General features: G+C 35.8%; 1 protein-coding gene across 1 annotated transcript; it reads right to left on the bottom strand.

The window, feature by feature from the left end:
* Positions 1–10,859: 10,859 nt before the first annotated feature.
* sall1b (spalt-like transcription factor 1b) lies at positions 10,860–19,701 on the bottom strand. Its single transcript, XM_030137595.1, is given in 4 exon segments — positions 10,860–11,745; positions 14,079–15,516; positions 15,519–16,962; positions 19,632–19,701. Coding segments are annotated over 4 exon segments (3,315 nt in total). The 3' UTR covers positions 10,860–11,382.
* Between the last annotated feature and the right edge of the window lie 353 nt (positions 19,702–20,054).

Here is a 20,054-nt window from a genome sequence, read left to right as displayed (position 1 = left end):
ATTAGCAAATTAATTTTTGAGTTCTGGCCAAAATGGGATTTTGTGAAGGTACAGCAGTCTTGACCTTTGACCTTTGGTTACCAAATTCTAATCAGTCCATCTCAAGTCCAAGTGAGTATTTGTACCATATTTATAAATAAATGATTATTAAATCTAAGTATGAATTGCTGAATGGGAAACCTGAAAACATATTGCTTTGTTTCCAGCTATTGCTGTCATAAAACTACATTGAATTCAATATTACGTATCTCTGCTCTGATATGTGTAAAATACAACCCTGTGTTTGTCTGTTTGGTGATTTATGAGTTATGTGTAGTTTGATATTCCAAACTCTAAACATCAGGGGAACACAGTCATAGCTACCAAAACCACTATCAAATTAACGTCATATTTCCATAGACTGTATCACACACTGAATAAAGTATACTTTGTTTTTTTTTTTGCAAACATTGACACTAAAGTAGGTTTGTACAGGCCTCATAAAACCTTATTCTGCCATCCAGCAGGTTAAACACCTCCACATAAAGAATCTCAGATACAAGGTTAAAGATAAGAGCTTTTTTATGAAATCTGAAATACAAACATAGCACTTTATGCAATAATTCAAGAAATGAGTCTTCAGTAATTTTAGACTGAAACCAAAACAAATGCTTGAGCTGGTCATCCACTCATTGTTCCTCTTGTTCCACTAGATGGAGCAATTTCTGCAGAAAGGACAAATACACCTTAATTTAAAACCTTTCTTACATTAAATAATTGGCTTGATTGAAACAGCATGATGCAGTATTATTATTATTATTATTTATTTTATGTCCTTTGCAGTGGAGTAAACCATTTGCATTTATTCATTCATTCATTTTCTGAACCCGCTTTATCCTCACTACTGTCACAGGGGTCGCTTGGAGCCTATCCCAGCTACATAGGGGCGAAGGCGGGGTACGCCCTGGACAAGTCTCCAGTTCATCGCAGGGCTGAACATATAGAGACAAACAATCACTCTCACATTCACACCTATGGGCAATTTAGATTAACCAATTAACCTATTAGTGCATGTCTTTGGATGGTGGGAGGAAGCCGGAGTACCTGGAGACAACCCACGCAGACACAGGGAGAACATGCAAACTCCACACAGAAAGGTCCCACCCCCCATCAACTGGTGTTGGAATCGAACCCAGGACCTTCTTGCTGTGTGGCACGAGTGCTAACCACTGCACCACTGTGTTGCCCCCATTTGCATTTAAATATGACTTAATGTAGACCAGTAGTTCTTTATAAAGGTAGAACATAACTTCTGCTAACTCAGTTAAAGGTTTAGTGGTTTAGTTATCATTTGATTTGATACAAGCAATCAAAATAATAGAAGTAGAAGAGGTCAAAAACATTTTCAGACTGTTTATGTGAGTAAAAATAATAATACCACGCGGTTAAAATACCTGGTTACACAGGTGACACTTAAATTGCCTGAAACTGTACGTATTTTATTCATGGCCCGTTTGCTCATAGTTGTGGTTGTAGTTCTCCAGCATTAATTTAATCTATTTATATTCATTAATGTAGATAAATATGTTTTTGTTTGCCTGATTGTGTGAGTTTTCTTCTTTTGTTTTTGTTGTTTAGTCTCTCACTTCATTGTTTATTGTGTATGTTGGGGTACGTCTCAAAAACTGAAATGAAATAAAATAAAAATAAAATAAAATAAAATAATAGACAGATAGATGAAATGAGTCAGAGGTGACCAGTTTTTTTATTATTATTATGATTATTTTGATTATGATTATTATGATTATTCTTATTATTATTATTATTCCAACAATACTACTACTACTACTACTACTACTACTACTACTACTACCACCACTAATAATAATAATAATAACAACAATAATAATAATGATTATTTATAGCCGTTTAGCAGCAGCAGTCACTCAGTCAACAGTGTCACTAATTAACCAACAGTGAACAGTTTAGATAAAAAATGGGAAATAAAAGATAAATAATACAGTCAATATAGAATTACAATTGAAATAATTAATTAAGACAATAATGCAAAAGAAAACAACACAAAAAACCTGTAAATTATATATATGTATATGTATGTGTGTGTATGTATGTATATGTATATATATATATATATATATATATATATATATATATATATATATATATATATATATATGTGTGTGTGTGTGTGTGTGTGTGTATATATATATATATATATATATATATATATATATATATATATATATATATATATATATATATATATATATATATATATATAAAGAGATGATAGCACATCAAACAAAACAGTAAAATTGGTAAATGCAATAACAAGGGGGAAGGGACATAGAAAGTAATACAAGTAAAAGCAGTATGACAAGTAATTATCAAAGAGGGGTTTTAAATCCTTTTTTTTTTTTTTTTTTTCAATCTTGAGGAGGAGAATCTAAATTCATTTGCAGGGATTATTTTACTGGATAGAAATGGGATGAAAAGACATGTTTTCCAAGTAAAATGTTAGTCTGTGAGATGTAGTGGGTTTAAAGCTGCATATGATGGAAATAAAGCACAAGTACAGACCAGCACTTGAATTACAGATGAAGCAGCATCATTAACCTAAACCAATATATTGTGATAAATTCTGCTGATCAGTTAACACACCACTACCTTAGCCTTTTTGTGTGTGTGGTTTTTTTTGCTGTCATTAAACAAAGAAGTGGAGTCACATCCATCAGCTGACTGCGTCTCACTGTAAGGCCTCTGTGTTCTCCAGCTGGTACAGACACAAATGTATGAAAACTGATAAATAAATGCATCAGACACCAGCCTGCTTTGTTAAAACAACAAGGCCTCAGAGAAATGCCATTGTTTCCCCCACAACAGCCCATCTATGTGCTTATTTTCTGTATGAAAGAGACAAACTGAGGATTGTTTCATAAATGGACACTAGTGTGAAGCGGCACTGTTACTGCCTTATGACTCATGAAGATGAACCACAGCCCGTACATTAATATATCTATGACCTTTAGTCAATAAAATAAACACAGGGCTTCAATATGACTTCAATAAAACATAATATACAAACATGTTTCCATTAATCTGTATATAAGCAAACCCTAGAACAGTTTTTATAATGAATTTAACCTTTCTTAAACAATTTATTACCATTTATTATAATATTATCCTCTGCATTTTGCATTTTTTAGTCAAAAGTGGATGTTTTGCTATATTTCATTTACTGATCATGAAGATGCTCATTTTACAACTGATAGTTATTACATGAAAAAGTGTCTATTTGTCTGAAAATATAGTAGTGCAGCACATTTATCTAAAACAATGGATCCCAAATTATATGAGTCTAACTTTATTGTCTCCCCTGGACCAAGAGTCATAAAAAGAAGAGACAATAATGACCTTAATGTTTATATTTTTATTGACCATCATTAAATCAATGCTGAATAAAAACTCTTGTTGTAACATCAGTTGCAGATAGAAAGATAACGTCAGTGACACACCGTCACCATCTGACATGAAAAAAAAAAAACACTGACACCACAAACACATGACTGACTGAGACTTCACCATCTGTGAGAGCCTGTTCTTTACATCGTTTATGTCTTTATGTCTTTTACATTAGTTTATCTTTTTTAGGTCTGCACATTGTTAATTGACGTCTGTCTTGGTTTGTATTTTTGTCACATCTTTTGGTCAATATTCATAAAAAACATTCCAGATTTCTTACATATTATTGCATTACATACATATTATTTCACATGTTGTATTATTTACTGTACTGTAAATTTTACTTTGTGACATTTAGCAACTCAGTCAAACAAAATAAAATGTTGATAATAATTGAGATATATTTTTTAAAGATAATGTTTCCTGATTGTGGTTTTATGGGCTATGTGTTTTCTTGTACATCATACTTCATTTATTGTATATATATATATATATATATATATATATATATATATATATATATATATATATATATATATATATATATATATATATATAGATATATATATATATTTTTTTTTATACGTAATGTATGTTTGTCTTGTCTTTTTTCTGGACCCTGAGTCTTTCATAATGTTTGATTGATTGATTGATTGATTGTAAGAATTGCCCATATTATTCTGTTATGAATCAATGTAATTTGGGCGTTAACCATTTAGACCTATGATTTCCAAATGAGCTTCCTCTACATTTAACCTTTCCTGAGGGATTTATCACTATTTATTATAATAATGTTCTCCGCATTTCACTTTTTTTTGTACTTAAAATCAGGTATTTTCCTGTATTTAATTTACTGACCATGTAGATATTCCTTAAAGCTCAGAGTAAATTCAAAAGTTATTATATCAAAATAGACAAAATTGAAGAAAAAGTGACTTTTCAGCAAAATATATCATTAAGTGAATGTAAAAATAAGCATCTACAACCACTGTCATTTATCAAACTGCATGGGTTTTATCAGTGAATCAGTGTTACAGAATATGAAAGTGTTTCCAGGTTCACTGCAAAATGTCTCATTGTCCAAAAAAGACACGTGATGCTGCTTAAAAGCTGAAAAACTGTATTTTATCTGAATTATTTCAAGGTATTTATAGGATTAACGGTTTAATAAAAAATCCTTAACCTTTAAAGTAAAAGTTTCAATCCAAATTTATTTATTTATTTATTTATTTATTCATTCATTCATTCATTTGTTACGAGCAGAAGAAAAAACATAACTTTTATGTGTACAAAGAACTAATAACAGAGCAAATACATCACATCATGAACGATTTAATGCACAATGACCACTTTGACCTTTAGGAACATTTCACTTTTATACACTTCAACGTTTCCAAGGTATTGAACACAGAACCTTTAGTTGAATATATTCTCTGTGGTTTTTGTGCTCAATTTAATTAAGAATCTTTATTCGTCAGTTCAAATTAGACCTGAAACACACACTGAAACGGACCCTCTGCATTTCACCCCTTCACTGAACCTGCAGCAGGAGGCCCCTGGGGAGCAAATGGTGGATTAAGCACCTTGCTCAAGGGCACATCAGCAAGCAATTTCTCTGCCTGTCTGGGGAGTCAAACCGACAAGCTTTGGTCACATGCCACTTCTCCAACCTTCTAGACCACAAGTGTCAAACATGTGGTCCGGGGGCCAAATCCGGCCCGCCAAAGGGTCCAATCTGGCCCTTGGGATGAATTTGTGAAAAATTGCAAAAATTACACTGAAGATATGAACAATCAATGGTGTCAAAATCAGTTGGAGTTGTACTCCAGAGTGGGTTGGCCTGCCCTGTCCACTAGGAGGCTGGGACATTGGTACACTTTTATTTACAAGGCCATACTTGGGCTACTGCCTCCCTACATCTGTAGTTTAATAACAAGAAGAAATATTGACTCTTATTGTCTGAGATCAAACGAGCATTTGTTCCTCTTTGTGCCATTTGCTCGTACAGAGCTGGGTAAAAGGGCATTTGTGTACTCTGCTCCTTGTTCATGGAATATGCTGCTAAGAGACTGGAAACTGACTGAACCGATCTCTCTGAATGCTTTTAAATCCAAACTCAGAGTGTTAGAGAATATCTCAATGACTTGCACGTGTTTTACATAGGTTGACTGGTCCTGTAAATTACTGTACGAGGGCTGTTCAATAAGTTCATGGCCTCACCCAGAAATACTGGTTGTTATAATACAGGATGTTACATTCTTTCGTGATGGGATAGTGATGCTTGAACATCGATGGACCAAGTGCATTGCTGTAAATGGAGATTATGTTGAAAAATAAAATATAAATTATCAGTCTGTGTTGTTCTGTTCTGGGTGAGGCCATGAACTTATTGAACGGCCCTCGTATGTTGTAACCATATAATGTAACTGTATGTTGTAACTATGTGTTGTGCTGCCTCTTGGCCAGGACTCCCTTGGAAAAGAGGTTCTTAATCTCAATGGGATTTTCTTCCTGGTTAAATAAAGGTTAAATAAATAAATCATTTTAATTCAGGTTCCACATACAGACACATACAGTCCAATTACATTTCAATTGGGTCAGAACCAGTAAAATATTATCATAATAACCTATAACTGATGACAACCCCAAATTTTCTCTTTGTTTTTTTGCTGTAAAAAAGTAAAATTACTTGAAAATGTTTCCATTACTAAACAATACTTTTACAAAAAACGTGAATAACCTGAACAAATATGAACAAACAGAACTGTCTTAAGAAAAGTAAATGCAATTTTACCAATATTCTGCCTGTTACTAAATGTTTTGTGTGATTGTAATGCACATGAGTAAATGATAAACTGATAAACTGATAAACCGAGGCATAATATTGTTAAAATTGCACTTGTTTTTCTTAAGAATTCAAGTTGTTCATGTTATTCAAATTTTTAAGGAAACTTTGTAGATGTAAACCTGATCATAATATAATTTTACTTTTTTCACTGTTGTTATTTGACTGGTCTGGCCCACTTTAGATTAAATTGGGCTGAATGTGGACCCCAGAAGAAAATGAGTTTGACACCCCTGTTCTAGGCCATTGTACTGTTACTGAAATAAAGGATCTGAATACTTCTTCCACGACTGCCCCTTAGAAAAGAGTTAAGGAGCTGTAATCTATTGACATTTATTGGAGTAAAATACAATTAGTAATGTGTAAATGTGTGTTGTATAATTTTTGGGTTGTGTTCACTTGCGTACCTTGTCTGTTCAAGGGTAAACAGCCCATATATGATCCACAGGGCAGATAAGTTCTCAGACTGAATGTGCAAATGGATGATAAGGGCAAAACATTTCAACCTTTAATGAATTTTGATGCCACTGTGAATATTTTACTGCAGAGGTTACTCGTCGTGTATCCTGTATATTAATCTACTCTGTGCCACTTTTTTAGAACCGACCATTGATTAATATTTGGTCTCAAAATGACACACTATGATGCATGGTTCCCCTCCACACATGCAAATGTAATCTTCACAGAGATGAATTACCCAGACGGGACTGTATTGTCTATGGAAGAGATTTGCATTTTTATATTACAGGTTCTTGATCAGATCACAGCTGGAAAGTCTTAGTGTTTGTCACTGCACTGCTCATGCTGTGGCCAGTGTGTGGTTCTCACATTACTGTAAATCAGGGCTCTCAAACTCATTTCCTTTCAGGGGCCACATTCAGCCCAATTTGATCTCCAGTGGGCCGGACCAGTAAAATAATAACATAATAACCTATTACTAATGAGAACTCCAAATTTTTGTCTTTGTTTTAGTGCAACCCCCCCCCCCCCCCATTAGATTATGAAAATACTTACTTTTACAAACTATCCAAAAAAATGTGAATAACCTGAAAAAACTGAAATTTTAATTAAAAAACACAAGAAAATTTAGTGCAATTTTAACAATATTCAGCCTCAACTTATCATTTCTACATGTGCATTATGGATCAGATTTACAAAGACACTAAACACTTAGTAACAGGCAGAAAATCGTTAAAATTGTGCTTAATTTTCTTTAGACATTTCAGGTTGTTCATATTTGTTCAGGTTATTCACATTTTATTGTTACAGAATAGTTTGTAAATCTAAATATTCTCATAATTTAATGTTATTTTTGCACTAAAACAAAGAAAAAAAATAAAGTTGTTAATTCAAGATTTTTTTTTGGCTTAATTCAAGTTTTTTTCCTTAATTCAAGCTTTTTTTTTTTTTTTGCTTAATGTTATTCACATTTTAGTGTTACATGATAGTTTGTATAATTTTATATTATTTTTTGCACTAAAACAAAGACAAAAATTTGAAGTTGTCATTATTTATAGGCATAATGTAATATTTTTTTCACATCAAACCAAGAAGAAAATATGAAGTCATCATTTTTGTAGATTTTTATGCTATTATTTTACTTCATCATCATATTGGTCTGTATGTGGAACCTGAACTACAATGAGTTCTACAGCCTTGACTGTGGAATTTTTACACTTTGCAAATTCATTCCATGGGCCGCATTGGAACCTTTGGCGGGCCGCATTTGGCCCCCGGGACGCATGTTTGAGACCCCTGCTGTAAATAGTCACCTGTTTTACCCAAAGCACTGGATCAATTTGGATTTTACAGCACTTAAATGGAGTAAAAATGTCTCTTGGGTTAAAAGTTCAACCCTTGAAAGCTACCATCATATCTATGAGTGACCTGGTAGTGCAAATATTTGGTCATAATTTCAGTTAAATGAACAATACTAACTATTTTCTGGCTCCTGTTTCTCAAAATTAAGACGTTGCTGCTTTTCTTTGTAGAAATATTTTGGGACTTTGAAAGCTTCTTTTTTCAGTTCAACTCTATACGTCACTTTTGGATTTTAGGCAAGTTCATTTGAGTTCACATTGTTTGTTTAATATGTCTTTGTTTAGAAAAATCTCAGTGAGAATTTCCGCTTTGTTAGTATTTGACAGTAACACTAACAGCTCAACTTTCACTTTATTCAATTACTCTTCTAGTTTCATTGTTGGATGGATAACACTTTTCTTGTCTTTTTCTTGTTTTTTCTTGCTTATTTTACAGAAGGAGGCTCAACACCAATGAATTTTGACATTTAATATAATTTGAATTAACCCATAAATACCCAAATAACCACTGGCAACCAAAACCTTTAACTGATGCCAAATGTTTAATACCTTTTGATCCACTAATCCTATCAATACATGTAAATAATTGGTGTAAAATACAGTTTGTCATCTTTTCATGGTCATCAGATATGACCAAGAGGCTCCGTAGTGAATGTGGAAACACCGTAATCTTCTACAACATTGATTTACCAGTAAAACCCATGGAGTTGGATCAATGACAGTGCATGGAGACACTTGTTTTTATGTTCAGTTAAGGATAGATTTTACAGAAAAAGTCTTTTTTTCTTCAGTTTTCTCTGTTTTTGATATAATAACCCTCAACTTTAATCTGAGCTTTATGCACATTTATATAATCAGTAAATGAAATATAGGAAAACACATGATTTTCACTGAAAAAACACAAAGTAGAGAGGATAATAGTACAACAACTTGTGATAAATCACTGAAGAAAGGTTAAATATAAAGAGAAAAAATAATTTGAAACCTGCCACAAAAGTAGCTCTGGGTCGTTATGGGTTAATGAACTGAATGAATCCTTCCTCTTTTTATGAATCAGGAAAAAAAGTAAATGATTTGTCCTTGGCCCCTGCCCTACACTTCCATGAAATTCATGAAAATCTGTGTATTGCTGCATAGTCCTGGGGCTAAAACAAAAATCTTAAAAATGACTTGAAGTAAATGAAGTAAATGTATGTATTATAATGTCTGTTTTTTCCTATATTTGTGAAGACACATCACATGAAATACCATGAAATGCTTCTTAATATGCAGGGTTGGAGGACAGTCTATATTTACAGATATTCATTCAGAAACACTGTTGAAATGATTTGTGATTTAATGCAAATTGAAGCAACAAGAACACATTTATCAAGAGTGTTGACCCAGTCTGATAGGATGACTGAGAGGAGCTCCTGTTTATTAGCCTGATGGAGGTGCAGATAACGTCAGCTGCTGAACCACTGACCTGTTGAGGAGGATCATAATGTGTCCTGAAGGATGTGACTGTGGGATGGGCAGCCCTCTCAGTGTGGACAGCCTGCTGTGGACATGTGGACTTGGTTTTGCTTTATGGTCAGACTTGGTGTGTGCTTCACCAAAGCCATAATAACTGTGTTATCAACGGACAGCCGGGCTCAGCGGGGGTGGGACAGGGAGATTTTCGCCCCTGTCGCAGATTTGGCAGGTCTTCTTGTTATTGAATATTTCCATTGTCAGGGTAACAAAAGTGCCGTGATCACTGCTGAAATGCTGACAAAGGAAATGCCATCTTGCAAACAACATGCTGACCCTGGCAGTTTTGATGTGAAATATGCAATCATTAGAAAAGCTCCTTTGTTCGCCAGCGATGAGTTTTTCTTTTTGTTTTGTACTTTTTTTTTTAAGTAAGCTGCTGGGAGCATTGTGCAGGCCTGAACACCCGGCTGCTGCTGTCATGTCCCATGAAAATACACACAACTCTACACATCTGCAAACAATACCCAGGACAAGACCAGGAATAGTGTCAGATCACTGTCTGTGGGAATCCACACAGTTCTATCAATGCACTGTGAAGATTCAGGAGATGTTGTTTGATTATTTTACCACATTATAATGAGGACAAAGGTCTAACTCAGTTTAGAGAACTGGAAAAGACAGTTTAGAGGCAACAACTATAGATTTTTTTTTATTGTTTTAACAATTGTTAATCAAAGAGAAAGCTTTTGTAAATTTTCCAGCAAAGAAATTATATGAATGATCAGCAGTTAATTATATTTAGTTCAGATTACAGATTAGATTTAAGGTACTTGTACTTTACTTGTGTATTTCTGTTTTATGAAGCTTTATTCACTTTATACAGCTTTATATTTATCTGTCTATTTGTAGTTACGTTTCAGACTACAAGTCTGACCACATGATGGTTCATGTAACACACTTTTCAGACCAAACCTGTCCTCTGACGTGTTACAATAACCAGATGGTTAACCAGTCCTTTAAATGATGTCTTTTACATCTAAACTATTTGGTTTTTAACTTCTTAGCTATTTTTCTCCTACTGACATGTTTTCATTTCAGTAAATGTTCTAACCGATAGGTCACCAATACATCCAAAATCTAAAAACAGATTTATGTATCAGAATTTTTTTCTTATTTTCTCCCCCTCCACTTAGTTATGTGGTGAACCCTCAGATTCATCTGATGTCTCTGTTAATATTACTAGATATAATGTTATTTATAGTAGTTACACGCTGAGTACCCACAGCAGGAACACTGATGTGTTATCAAATATATAGTGATGTCCAGTATAATAATATAAAAGTCAGAGAGACAAAGCCAGTGCTTTTACTTCATTCACTACATTCATTTACTACTTTTACTTCAATAGGATGGATCATTGAGGACTTTTTTTTAAATTTAACTTTTTAGTTAAATAAAGGATCAGATGTTTTGTCAAAAAGAATCCAGTGATCCAGTATAACTATATTTATAGAAATTAGCTCAGAATTTACACAAAGCAACTCAGAGAAAGTCACTTAAAGGGAATAGCATTTAAAACAAAGACAAGCTGGAGACTGAAGCACACACACACACACACACACACACACACACACACACACACACACACACACACACACACACATCTGCATAGTGAAAAGTCTAAAAATATACACATTTGTCAGTTGTAAAACAGAGCAAAACTAATTCTTTTAACATTTATGTGAACTTTTAATTTTCCAGACATCCCAGTAATATGGCCTTAATTTCATACCTATCTGTTTAATTATGATTCCTCCCAATTATGAAATAAAGTTCACTCTGGTCTACTTGACATAGTTTACCCAGATTAAGAGCTGTGGATTCAGAGGGGGTTGTGTCTTTTGTTCCTTTGGGTGATAATGTGCAGGATGAGTCTCCACTCTGAACTCCACCTGTGTTATTCGTCTGCAAACTCGTGGACAAAAGCTCTGGACTTCGGTTCCAGTGATTCACATTAGTGTTTGAGGTCAACGCTGATTGCTTCTGTGGCGGCTCAGGAAGTTTCACAGGACGTGTCCCAAACCCCATCGATGATCTGTCTACAGACAGTCTACGACCTCTCCTACTGGGGGCGCTGTTCCACATGTGGGTACCCATATGAACCTGCAAAAAGATGTACAAGATCAGATAAGGCCGTTTTGATCAAATTAGCACTGTTTGAGGTTTAATTTTTACTCTGATATATTATAACTGTATGATTATTAAATTCATGGGTGAAACCAGCCTGTTTATTCTAGTTTTTCAATATTTTCCTGGAACCTAATACACTCAAGGAAAAAAGAAACGCACCATTTTCATTTTCATGATTTTTTCAGAAATATGACAGTTATTGCAAAATTTCAATCTACAATGAGTTCAGTACTATTCTGAGTCAAAATGAAATGACTGTTTTCCTGGTTCCGGTTGATTGATTTTGATTAGCAATAAGAACTGTATTTTTGTGTTCCACACCCATGTCTGCTCATGAGTGAAACTCACAGATGAATTGGACCTCTCCTCAATTGTGCACAACCATTCCCTATAAAAAGACACCAAAATGGAGCATAAACACATTTGTCCACAATGCCACGACTACTGCAAATGGAGAGAGATCAGGCCATTGGCATACTTCGAGCTGGACGGAGCAGACGGGCCGTAGCCAGGGTGTTTGGAGTCCACCACTCTACTGTTGTACGCCTTGCTGAGTGTTACCACACCACTGCCTCCTCCAACCACCGTCCCAGATCTGGTCGACCGCATGTTACAACAGCTGCACAGGACCGTGCCAATCATCAGCCCGTCTGCTCCGTCCAGCTTGAAGCATGCCAATGGCCTGATCTCTCTCCGGTTGCAGTAGTCGTGGCATTGTGGACAAATGTGTTTTTGCTCCATTTTGGGGTCTTTGGGAATGGTTGTGCACAATTGAGGAGAGTTCCAATTCATCTGTGAGTTTCACTCATGAGCAGACATGGGTGAGGAATACAAAAATACAGTTCTTATTGCTAATCAAAATCAATCAACCGAACCCAGGAAAACAATCATTTCATTTGGACTCAGAATCGTACTGAACTCATTGTTGTTTGCAATTTTGCAATAACTGTCATATTTCTGAAAAAATCAAGAACATGAAAATGCTGTGTTTCTTTTTTCCTTGAGTGTACTTTATCATCACCAAACATCAGATTTAATCAGCAGTTATTGTTGCTTCTTCCTCTTCCTCTGTTTTCTCAGACTTATTGCTGTTGTTTTCTTCATTTTCTATTTCCAACCTGAGAAATATGACATGTCCACAACATTTTTTTTTTCGGGTAAAGGAAAAAACAACTATTTTTAGATCCAGTTGGAAACCAGTTTTCCAGGTTCCACACTAGTTTATTTTTGGCTGAAATGCTGACAACAAATCTTGGATACATCCCCCCTCAGCCTCCAAATGGGTCTAAATTAACATCATGAATCAGAATGCATCAGTTCCATGTTAGTATAAAAGGGATACCAGAGCCTCAGAGTATGAAGAACCTTATAACAATGAAATTGCATTGTGAAATATTTTTGTCTCAATGAAAGTTGGAGAGCCTGAAATGTAACTTCCTTACCCTTGCTATTAGGATTTCGACTTTGTTTCTGAACTCAGATCTTTGGAAACGACTGCTATTTATAAGTGATTACATTTGTGTGTTCATCACCAACCTATATGAGCTGCTGTGGTAAGAACATTACAGTCAAAAGCAACATACCTACATCAACAATATGGCTTTCCAGGTTATAGCTATTTACTTCTTTCTACAAACTCCTGTTCTCCATAGCACTGGGCTGGCTTCTGTCCATGACTTTCATCACTCTGGGTTTGACATTGTTGATGTCTGTCACATAACAAGTGATGCAACAGGCAGAAATCTGATTTTGAATGTCCTGAGACGCATCTGTAGAAATCCAGCAGGAATCAGAAATCACATAGAAATAAGCTCTCCTTAAGGTTTTTGCTGTCCAGAGATTCTTAAATGAATCTGAAAACAATCTGGGATTGTCAAAAATGGAATTGTGGTGACAGACTCTACAAGATTTTAGACATGAACATGGACACAATAAGAGCTAAGACACATTTAAACAAAATGCAAATCGCAAGGTTCATATTGCGATGCATCATCATCATAATATGAAATTGTAATGATGTTATCTTTTACACAAACTAAGCATGAATATTTATTGTCATGGTCAAAGGTTTTGTGAATGACACAAATAGGTTCTTTGCTTAAATGTGATTTATGTCAACAAAAGTCTTTGAAATCTATATAATACTTAGAATTGTTCTTCAACGTGCCTAACAAACTTAGCAAATTTTGCACAGGCAAATGTGTTATTTGCAAAACTTTCGGCCACAACCATAGCATGTAAAAAATATGTCTAAAATATTAACCAATAACTTTTATTAAGAGTTACCATTTATGGACAAAACCAACCTTCAGATTTCCTTTGGTGGTAAAAGCTCGTCCACAGACTGTGCATACAAATGGTCTTTCTCCAGTGTGTGTCCTTTCATGGATCTGTAGAGCGCTAGAGGATGAAAAGCTCTTTCCACAGGTCTTGCAGTGGTGTTGTTTAGGCGTCCGGCGAGGAGGAGGAAGAGAACCTGTGGAGGAGCTCAGTGAAAGACCACAATGACCTCTGCTGTTCCAAACAGAGGGCTTGAAGACAGGATTCATCTCCATCTTCAGAGCTTGTGGTTGGTTTGGATATGAAGCCTCCAAGAGACTCGGTAAGAATTCTCTGATTTGATGTGTCAGCATGTGTTGCTTGAGATTCCCCTTGGTGGAAAAACCCCTGTTGCATGTTGTGCAGATGAACGGTCTCTCCTTGGTATGGCTTCTGTAGTGAATATTCAAGGCACTTTGACAAGCAAAACTCTTTCCACATAAGTCACAATTCTTGAAGAACCCCTTTTCACGTGGGCTGGAAATCTGCCTTTGAGAATCTTCAATACTTGTGAATAATTTCATGTTAGTGGAGGTTGTTGCCGGTCTAGACACCATCACAGAGGAAGGGTCAAACCATGTTTGTACTGGTTCGTCCAGCCTTGAGATTGATGCTTGATTCTCTGACACTGGGAACGAACTATTCCATTGAGTTGTTTTAGCATCAAGTTGGCTATTAGTTTGACAGAATCCTTCATTTGATTCTTCCAGCCTTTCTGTCTTGATCCACTTGAGTAGCCCATTGTTGGTTAGCTTCTTGTGATCACCAGTGCATTCTTTTTCAGATGATGATGAAGTGGAGAAAGTAGACACACATTTGAGTGTTTCACAAAATTTCCGATTGTTTCCACTGAAAAAAATGTCTGAACTGTGAGCTTCAATATGCATCTGTATGTGCTGTTGCAAGACGACAGCATTTATAAACTTCCTTTGGCAAATGGGACATGAGTGCTGGACCCTCAATGATGGGACGGCTGTATGGTGAACAACTTGATGTGTCTTCAGATTTCCCTTGGTGGTGAAGGCCCTGCTGCACAGTTTACACTGGTATGGACGCTCCCCTGTGTGAGTGCGATAGTGCATCCTCAGAGCGCTCTGACAACTGAGGATTCGATGGCAGATGATGCACTCATTGAGGTCTGTCATTCTTTTGTTGTCTTCAGGTTGTGACTGGAGCTGGGGGTCTTTTGACAAGTGGAGTACCTCAAATAAGGAAGGATTTGGATTGGGTACAAATTCTTCTGAACTGAATCTTGAATTCATTGATCTCTGATACTTTGTCTCAACTGAGCCTGAAGTCTTTGCAGGACTGGCTGTTGACTCAAAGTTTGGAGAAGCCTGGGAATCAAAGTTTAGTTCTCCTGGAGTAAGAGGAATGGTAATGGAAATTGGCTGCTCCTCCTTCTTGATTAAAGACCCTAACTGTTCTAATGGAAAAGAACATAATACAGGTGATAGTGTCCTGTCATCCAGCTTTTGTTGGCTTTCTCTGGTGAAAGAATCACAGTGTGGCACATCCTCTGGACTTCATGCTCTGGAACAGGTTGAGGCTTCACTGGGATGCAGGTGTACCTGTCTTTGTGCCTTTGAAAATGCACTTTTAAGTGACTCCTAGTGGAGAACCTGTTTCCACATATGTTGCATTTGTATGGCCTTTCTCCAGTGTGTGACCGTAGATGAGTTTGCAAAGCACTGTCACTCCCAAAAACTTTGGTGCAAAGCTGGCATTTGTGTTTGAAGAAAGACTTTTCTGAGGAGATTTTTGGTTCTGAAAGACTATGTTGGGCCAAGACTGCCAGGGCATCCAAATCCTCTACAACTGCACTGATGTTTTGAATGGAATCAGATGCTGTTTCCTTGGTGGCTGATGAAGGCTGAGGTGACTGTGAGGTCTCTGAGGTCTTTTTGACAAAGCTGTTATTGCTAAACATTAAAGAGGACATTTTAGAATGAGACAAAACATTGAATTTGGGCTGTCTGTGAACAGAAGTTATGAGTCTAGAGGCTTCTAAGGATGACAGCAAATCTCTCATGCCAGTTTGACTTTGTTGTGTACCTGTAAATAGCTTGAAGTCAGTCATGTTAGCAGATTGAGTGGACAAGCACTTTGCTATCCCTGCAGCTGCAGCTAGCTGCTGCGACAGATGAGCACTAAGAGTCTGGAGCTGATATGTTGACTTTGAAAATGACTGGTCCTGGGCGCACAGTGCCATGGGCTCTGGTGTCTCAGCTCTGTGAGAAGCGTACAACAGGACCTGGTGACGAATTTGATCAATTAGCTGTAGCTGGTGAATCTGCTGTATTTGCAGGGCAAGGAGCTGCTGCAGCAGAGATGAGATGGCAGTCTTACTGTGGTGACTGTCTGAGTGCAAAAACTGGGACATGGCGACTTTAGTGCTCTCGAGGTTTTCAATGATCACGTTACTCGCCATCCATGAATATCCTCCTTGGTCAACAGTGCAGCTGGACTGAGGTAAAGCTGCTGGAAAAACTGAGGAACAATGAACAGTGTCTGTCTTAGATTCGCTGCTGCTGCTACATTGGTCACTTTTGGTGCTTCCTGGGCTTTCTATGCTGCTTTTACTGCTCAAACTGTCCATGAATTCAACATTTTTGTTAGATCTGTCTTGTGACGGGATGTTGTCGTGCTCCAGCTCAGCCCAGCAACTGGCTGATAATGAGGCTGCAGAAAAACTATGGCTGGACAGCAGGTCTTCGTTCTCGTTCACAATAAGAACTGGAAGACATGGAGAGCAATCATTCTGATGTTGTCGGAGGTCTGACAGTGCATTAAACTCAGCACAGCATTGCTTGCAAACATGAACACAAGGATCCACTGCAGGATGAAAGTCCCAACTGAGACAAGCATCATCTACAACACAGAAAACAGCGCAAAATCATTATCGTGATGATAATTTTGCCTTATGTTCTTTGTACAATCAGTAACGCCAGGTTCACCCAACCCACAAGGCATGATTTTTTTAGTATTAACAATTTTAATCAGTTGAGACCAATAACTCTCAAACTTCTGAGTTTTGGTCCCCTGGTGGGCTGTATGGGTACTGCAGGGTGGCCACGGGAAGTCAATGACAATAAATAAAAAAGTTGACATTTTTCATGATTAAATGTTTCATTGCAGTCGTGCTTGCAGTGCCAGCAACACAACTCAATACAACTCAACAATGAGCACAGCTGCCTTTAAGTTAAATCCTCTTACTGATCATAAATGTCTGTTATATCAAATTCAGTAACTGACAGACCAGTATTACATTTACCTAATACAATTATCTCAGCTTTGACTTGGCCTGACCATTTTCTTCAGAATATGACAATGTTCAGGTCTATGTTACAATGGTTTAAAGGTACTTTTTGTTAGATATATATGTTATGGTTTTGGTGTTGTTCTGGGTGTTGGTCATCTGCTGACATCAGCTGACTGCATTTCTTTTGTGCATAGTAGTTTTTATTTAGTTCTATGTATTTTGGAAAACAGTTGTTTCTGTTTCTTTCTTTTTTTGCTCTAAACAAAACATTTTCACTTTCGATTTTGTCAGCCCTGCAATGAACTATGCTATACTATACTATACTGTACTGTACTGTACTATACGATACTATACTATACTATACTATTGTCCTGAACTGTACTGTACTGCACTATACTATACTATACTATACTATACTATACTATACTATACTATACTATACTACGGTCCTGAACTATACTGTACTATACTATACTATACTATACTATACTATACTATACTATACTAGACTATTGTCCTGAACTGTACTGTACTGTACCATATTATATTATACTTTACTACTGTCCTGAACTGTACTGTACTGTACTATACTATACTATACTATACTGTACTGTACTGTACTATACGATACTATACTATACTATACTATTGTCCTGAATTGTACTGTACTGTACTGTACTGTGCTGCACTATACTATACTATACTATACTATACTATACTATACTATACTACGGTCCTGAACTATACTGTACTATACTATACTATACTATACTAGACTATTGTCCTGAACTGTACTGTACTGTACTGTACTATACCATATTATACTATACTATACTACTGAACTGTACTGTACTGTACTGTACTATACTATACTATACTATACTATACTGTGGTCCTGAACTATGCTATGCTATGCTATGCTATACTATACTATACTATACTATACTATTGTCCTGAACTGTACTGTACTGTACTGTACTATACTATACTATACTATACTATACTATACTATACTATACTATACTACGGTCCTGAACTATACTATACTATACTATTGTCCTGAACTGTACTGAACTGTACTGTACTGTACTGTACTATACTATACTATACTATACTATACTATACTATACTATACTATACTATACTATGCTACTGTCTAGAACTGTACTGTACTGTACTATACTATACACTCCTATACTATACTGTACTGTACTATACTATACTATGCTATGCTATAGTACTGTGCTGAACTGTACTATACTATGCTATGCTATACAATACTATACTATACTACTGTCCAGAACTGTACTGTACTGTACTGTACTATACTATACTGTACTGTACTATACCATGCTATGCTATGCAATGCTATAGTACTGTGCTGAACTGTACTATGCTATGCTATACTATACTATACTATAACAATATGAGTATAACTATCATTACATTTTGATCTGCTGATAATTATTAATTAGTGCTACAATCAAGAAGAATTGAGAAGAATAAGTCATAAAATTAAATGTGAAGTGACAAACAGAGTAAATGAAACAATCCCTAGTTTTTTAACTTGACCAAATATGTTTCCAAAGTAAAACTCATCTCAAAGTAAATGTTTAATCTATTGCAGATCATTTTCATGTATGACTAGTCTAGTCAGGTCAAGTCCTTTACAAGGTCTTTCCAACTTGCACATTATTCAACCCTCTCTTCCCTTATAGCCCTGTCTTTACATCTTAAAACTCCAAAAACATTACAACTTACCCACTGTATAACTACATCACTTCAGTGTGTTATCCTCTCTGAACTGGTTTTTAATTAAAAAAAAAAGTGTATTTCTCTGTATCCGTAACATCACTGCAAATGAAGGAAACCTCAGTGATTTTCAAGGCTTAAATAAAGGTTTGAATGAATGAATGAACTAATTTCTCACTTGAGTGAACTCTGCAAATGACCAAAATGCTTTAATTAAGAAGTAATGGAAAACCTAAGCCTGCACACTTTGCACTAAAATATAGATTTATTACAGGTTCAACTCACTCAACTCATAGAAAAAATAACAGCAACACTACAGGTTTATGTATAAACACTATAGCAACATCTCAGAGGTGTGCTATATAGTGTACCTGTAGTAAAACGAAGTATTTATTACAGATCAGTCAAGGTATAAAAAAAAGGATTAATGTATTTGTTGCACTAGTTTTTAGTTTTTTTCTCATCACATGGATCTAAACTATACAAACTGTCTCATCAGTTATGAATAAGATCTTCATCAACTTACCGACGTGTTCATTTAGAGACAATACATCAGATTGGATGTGCTGCGGTTTGTGTTGTTTCCTCCTCGACATGTTTTCAACTCTGACACGAGGGAATGAGAGAGAGACCGAGGGAAGGGGAGGGGAGGAGGAAGGGGAGGGGAGGGGGAGAGAAATTCACATACAGAGGGGAGGGGAATTATTAGGGACAGTAAAAGGGGGGAAAAATGATCAAGGATAAAGTCAAAATGTTGAGAATAAATAAATTTAGAAGTAAGGTTTTCTTTGTGTATTTTGACAGTAAAGTATAAATATGAGCCAATTTCAATTTTATTGTTGACTTTTTGACTTTACTCTCTAAATACAAAAAAAAACAAACCTTCCTGACCTGATTTTTTTTTTTTTTTTTTTTTTTTTTTTACATAATACTATAGAGAAATCTTTTA

This window comes from Sphaeramia orbicularis, chromosome 6 (assembly GCF_902148855.1).
Source record: "Sphaeramia orbicularis chromosome 6, fSphaOr1.1, whole genome shotgun sequence".
In the NCBI taxonomy this organism is placed as follows: Eukaryota; Metazoa; Chordata; class Actinopteri; order Kurtiformes; family Apogonidae; genus Sphaeramia; species Sphaeramia orbicularis.
This window is presented reverse-complemented; position numbering and strand designations above follow the sequence as displayed.